This window comes from Vollenhovia emeryi, unplaced genomic scaffold, assembly GCF_000949405.1.
Source record: "Vollenhovia emeryi isolate VEMERY1.0 unplaced genomic scaffold, V.emery_V1.0 DF939854.1, whole genome shotgun sequence".
Taxonomy (NCBI): Eukaryota; Metazoa; Arthropoda; class Insecta; order Hymenoptera; family Formicidae; genus Vollenhovia; species Vollenhovia emeryi.
Window position 1 is genome coordinate 19,373 of NW_011966512.1, and position 5,401 is coordinate 24,773.

General features: G+C 44.2%; 1 protein-coding gene across 1 annotated transcript; it reads right to left on the reverse strand.

Moving 5' to 3' along the window:
• Positions 1-2,431: 2,431 nt before the first annotated feature.
• LOC105556670 lies at positions 2,432-5,395 on the reverse strand. The gene is made up of 2 exons (XM_012003764.1): positions 4,363-5,395; positions 2,432-4,281 (listed from the first exon to the last, which is right to left on the reverse strand). The coding sequence occupies exon 2, from the start codon at positions 3,902-3,904 to the stop codon at positions 2,807-2,809; it is 1,098 nt and encodes a 365-aa protein (XP_011859154.1). The 5' UTR covers positions 3,905-4,281; positions 4,363-5,395; the 3' UTR covers positions 2,432-2,806.
• Positions 5,396-5,401: the final 6 nt, after the last annotated feature.

The window sequence follows — 5,401 nt, forward strand, 5'->3', positions numbered from 1 at the left end:
AACGATGTACGAAGCAGCGTTATTACGGACACTAGATAATTGCACGATATGACTTAACTGAGAGCTAAAGCACGTGTGTTCCGCGAAAAAGATCTCGCGGCCCCGTGTCGCGAAGAGAGGCGCGAGGAGAGGGCAATCCGCCGAAACTCGACGCGGATTCGGAGAATAGTTAGGCGAATCAGCTGTTGCGACTACACGCGCGTTCCGCACGCGGTCGCGGCGTGATCGCCGCGCAGCTGATCGACAGCGACCGTTTTCCCCAAGTACCGCGCTCGCGCCGCGTCCCGCGAGCCCGGGCCCGAACATACCGCCCGCCTTGAAACGCCGGTTTCAATAGAACGGTGATCATGTGGACACGAGCGATGGCCGGGCGAATCTTTTCGCCGGATTATCAAGTTGAAAACGAGAAAAGAAAATTAACTAAAGAAAGAAAAAAAACGATACTGATTCACCGATTGAACAGCGACGATATCTAAAACCCACCACCAAAAATGAATGAATTAACTTAAATCTAATTAATTTTACACAATCGTCGTTGGACGCGAGCACACACTGAGATCGTTGATGATGCGAATGTTACGCTGAGTCATCGCCGGTAGCGACGGGAAGAATACAAAGTTTGACGATCGGTCTCGTGAATTCGGACACATAACTCGCAGCCGACACCCGGTGTGCTGGTTCGCCGCGCGGCGGACGTCGCCGCGAAAGAATTCCCCGACGCTAACAAAAGTGCTCCCGCTCGGACAGCGGCACTTGGGGCGCTCGTTCGACGCTCCCCTCCGAGGTCGCATTAACCGGTACCCGCCCGCGACAATCACCCGATAAGCCCACGGCCGCCCCCCCGGGAGCCCCCGCGCTTGGCACCGCCGGTCCGCTCGCGACACGAAATGGCCGGCTCCGACTCCCCCTTGGAGCGGACGCCCGACGGCCTGAAACACTAAGGCGAACGCGGCGCGATGCAGAGCGCGAGCTAACCCCCTCGGAAGCACGCGGCTTTTACATTATAATTTGTCCTTCGAGGGCCTCCTCATCGCTACGCTCCCTGGGTCCCACGGCGCGGTCCCGGTCGGCACTTCTCTCCTCGGCTCCTCGACACAGGCTCGGTACGGCACGTGGTCGGCACTCGGATCGCCGGCTCGATACGCGCTCTGAGATGCGATGTGATACGGGCGAGGATCCGCGAACGAAAGCGGAAGATCCTGCGCGAGCGGGTCGATCACCCGATCGCTCGTTACGACCGCGAAAAGGGGCTGTAGAGTTTTATAGGATTTCGTCAGGATTAGGCGAAGAGGGGGCGGGAAACCACTGACTTGAACACAAAATCACTAAGCACCAATTATATTCAGTGTATGTGTATATAAGCAATGAACAGTTAATTAGAATTAGTCGCACTTAATCGCGTCACTCTGTTCTATCGGCAAGAACTCTTTATAGCTTTCACGCGGACTGACTCGCAGGACCGGCGCGTGTCCCTTCTCGCAGGCGAGTCTCTTTCGGCGAGAACGGCTCAGCCCCGGTTCGCTCGAGCTTACACGCGCTTTTCACGTGCAACACCTGTCGAGGCGTCTCGCGGTGTTCACGTGTTCCGATTTTTCGTGCGTTTATCCTTTAGCGTTCCCCAGGAGCAGGCGCGCTCTTCCGGCGAATATTCGTACAGGGCTGCGCGAGATAGCGGCGCCGTGGATCCGCCAATCATGGGGGGTCGCTCGCCCGGCGTGTCGCCGGGCCCGCAGGGGCGTTATCGGTGTCCGCGCGTTTCCGGTGCGTAATTCGCCCCGCGCGGTTCGCAGGGCCGGGGTGGTCGATCCTGGGCCCGTTTTCCGGCGAGTCGGCCCTCCGGTCACGCCGGTCCTCTCTGCCTCCGGGGGGACCTCCGTCCGCGCTCGCCCCGCGGTTCTCCGTCCGGCCGGCGCCTCGTCCCCCAGGTAAGAAAAATTTAACGGGCCAGGCATGGTCCAAGTATGGTAGCCACTCTCCCAGCCTTACCACCCGTATCTTAACCAGGATAGGTTCAGCCTTGGTTTAAATCCGGAATGATAACATTGGGCCAAGAATGGTTATCAAGTAATGGCCAGTTCAGAATAACAGTCATCGGCCTTATATAAGTTCCCAGCGTTGGCCCGTGATTGGGCCAAAATCAATTATAAGATTGGGGATACTGCTCAGAAACTAATGATGCAGTTCTGGGTGATTACTGGTTTTCTAGTTATAAACCAATCGTTATTCTTCTAGTCTGGCTGCCATTCTTGGTTCAAACGTGGTTCGTTTAAAATAGGAAATAGGGAAGAATCGAGAGGCAAAAGAATTACAAATCCCGGGAAAAAATTTTCACATATGATCATATATAATCATATATTCTCATATACGAATTTTTTGCTATGCAATGATGCTTAATAAAAAAGAAAATCCAAAGAAGAGGATAGAAGAAAAGAATTTCTAACATATTATAAAAAGGGATTTCTGCATAGAAACATAACAAAAAATAGAGTAAACAACTTTCTTTTGGTGAATTACTATAATTTTCTTTTTATTGATTAGAATTTCACAATAACAAAAACATCTTTCAATTAAATAAAATAAATTCCACTAGTACTTTCAACTTTCCACTACTACTTTCAACATAAAAATAAACTGAAAATTCTGAAATGAATGAACGAACACTTTTAAACGCGACAAGAATAATCTCTATCAAAATTCTATTCAAATAATATTTGTTAGAATATAAATACTTATTACAACGTTTTCTTATTATATTTTAGTGATCACTTTTTATTTCTTACACTAACCGCGATCTTTTTCTGGACGATTATCGATTTTTTCGACCACCATCACGATCTCCCGCTCCGCTCAACCATCTCGAAATAATAGTTTGTAATGTTTTTAAATTTCCTGCACTCCCCAACTTTTCAATGGTAGCATCTTTCAGTATTGTGCACATCTGAGTTGCACTAAAATTTCTCTTAGCTTCTCCGTGAATTGCACGGCCAACGCCAGAATATTCCAATTGAACATTTTTGGTCAACATTGCAGGAAGAATAGCAGCCACACAGTCTTTTTCTGTCGTCAATGAGTAAATTAAAATCCTGAAAAAACTTAGCTGAAAAAAATACAGATTTAATTTTTTCTGATTTACACACAAGATTTGAAACAAAAGAAAATTCTTTAATTTTACCAATGTATTTCTTTCCTCTTTATTTTTCTGCAATAAATCTTCATATTGAAGGAATTCATCGAGAGATTTTATGGGTACCACTACGTTTAATTTTTCTCTTGTGATTGTCACGTTAGGTCCATGAACCAATGCCATATTTTTAGAGATTATCAGGTTTTTCACTTCGTCTGTGCTTTTTCTTAAGTCAATTTGAATGCTTTTTACGACAGATCTCATTGCATCCCTTACTGACTGTCTGACTGCCTCGAGAATATCTGCAGATACAACTTTTTTTTTGCTGGATGATGGAGTATCTTCCTCGCCTTTAGACATGACATCAGATCGGTAATATAATTTTCTTTTGAGACTTTCCCTGCGAACCTGTGAATAATTTTGGTGTGTCATTTGACAATTTTTTATTTTTTCTCTTAATGATGAATCTGTCAGTACCTTGTCAATGTCATTTTCCTTTTCGTTACTCTTTTCAGGAGATTGGCTGGCTGATAAAAATTTTTCTTGTTGAGAAGATACTGAATTCTCCAAAAGGCCTTCTGTTTTGTTACTTGAATCATTAATGACACAAAAGGATGGTGATTCTTCGTTATTGCTGGATTCAGAAGAATTATTTTTCGCCTCTAAAATCCGTGAATATTTGTTTGTAACTCGTCTCAAGGGTTCATCATTTTCTGAATCGGTAACAGAAGAGTCAATTTTTAACTTTTTGGAAAATTCTCCTACGAGACAAAATAACATGAAACGTAAAAACCATATAAACAATTGTTTTTATTATTTTTATCATATAAAAATATAATAAAATGTTGAACTACGTAAAAGTCCCAGTCTTTAAACTGTACAATTGCATTTATAATGCGGTACAAATGCAACTACTAGGACATTTACCTTATCTCGAAAAAATGAGGACTAAAAACATCACGCACCTAAAGATATCTTTCCCTTTGATGATGAATCTTTTGAGCTCATAGGATAGGTTTTTCGCAGTTCTTTAATGACCTTCGACTTTGATAGCGTATAAGGCAAACTAAAAGATCGAGTATATTCACTGTCAGTGCTATCTGCGTAATTTTGCTGACATGTTCGGTCCAACCGACGTCGACCCTGCTCTAGAGACTCTAATGAATGAAATAAAAAAATGTAATATCTCTATTTACTTCTATAAAAAATATGTTGATAAAATTGCAGATTTTGATTACTTGCTGTTGTAAATACATTAATACGGAATGCTTCCCACGAATCTTCCGGAATTTTCCCTTCTTCCAACCATATATCACGCATATGATATAACTCTGGAGGTGGATATTTGCAAAAATGTTTCTTCCCTTGTTTGTACAGCCACGTGGACAGAACCATGTCGACGGGTTTTTTGCCATTTTGCTTTGGCCCGCGAAAAACGATGATTGAGAACGGATCTTTTACAGTAGTCATTTTGGTTAGGTTAGGTTAGATTACTCGAATTGCACTTATATCACCTGTATCACTTCTTACGTATGTTAATTTCTTTTACAATACTTGTTATTCATTCACTTTTTATTTCACGAGAATCCAGCGTATACAGCGTACAGAACGAAATTGCGTCATGCCATATATTAGACTCATGAGCTACGAGGCACGAGGCCGGCTACTGGCCAGTAAAAACACGCACGAACAGGCCTACCACGCTAGTACACATACTGTCATCTCCCGACAAAAATATAAAATGAGGAAAAGATCTTCCAGAATTACTTTTCAAAAAAGTTATTTTTTTACAATATTCTCTGCTCGTTAATTATTACACGATATATCCAACGATGAGAGAAATGCTATGTCATATATTGAAAACGAAATAAATTCACATTCGTCACTATCAGCTGTTTCATCTAATTTTATTGCAACACATTCAAGTCTTAAGTCACTGCATTATGATGGACCACTTATACCTTATTGCAACAATCCACAATATAAAATTGTGACATACAATGGAATAACATTGAAAGCTGGAATACTTGCGGATAATTGCTGTGGCTTAGATAATGGTGCCATTAGTCGACTCTATCCGCAGCCTGGGCCTCGAGGTGGCACTCGGCAAGACCGAGGCCGTGATGTTCCACGGTAAAAGACGTGGAGCATGCGGCGCGCCGTCCGAGGGACTCACCCTGGCTGTGGGTACGGCCCTCGTCAGGATCGGCCACGAGATGAACTATCTCGGGTTGATCCTCGACGACCGATGGAACTTTGCGAGCCACCTTGCCGGAG

What these genes read in the sequence shown, in the direction of transcription:
- LOC105556670 (XM_012003764.1), bottom strand. Translation starts at nt 3,904, where the DNA reads ATGTTATTTTGTCTCGTAGGAGAATTTTCCAAAAAGTTAAAAATTGAC.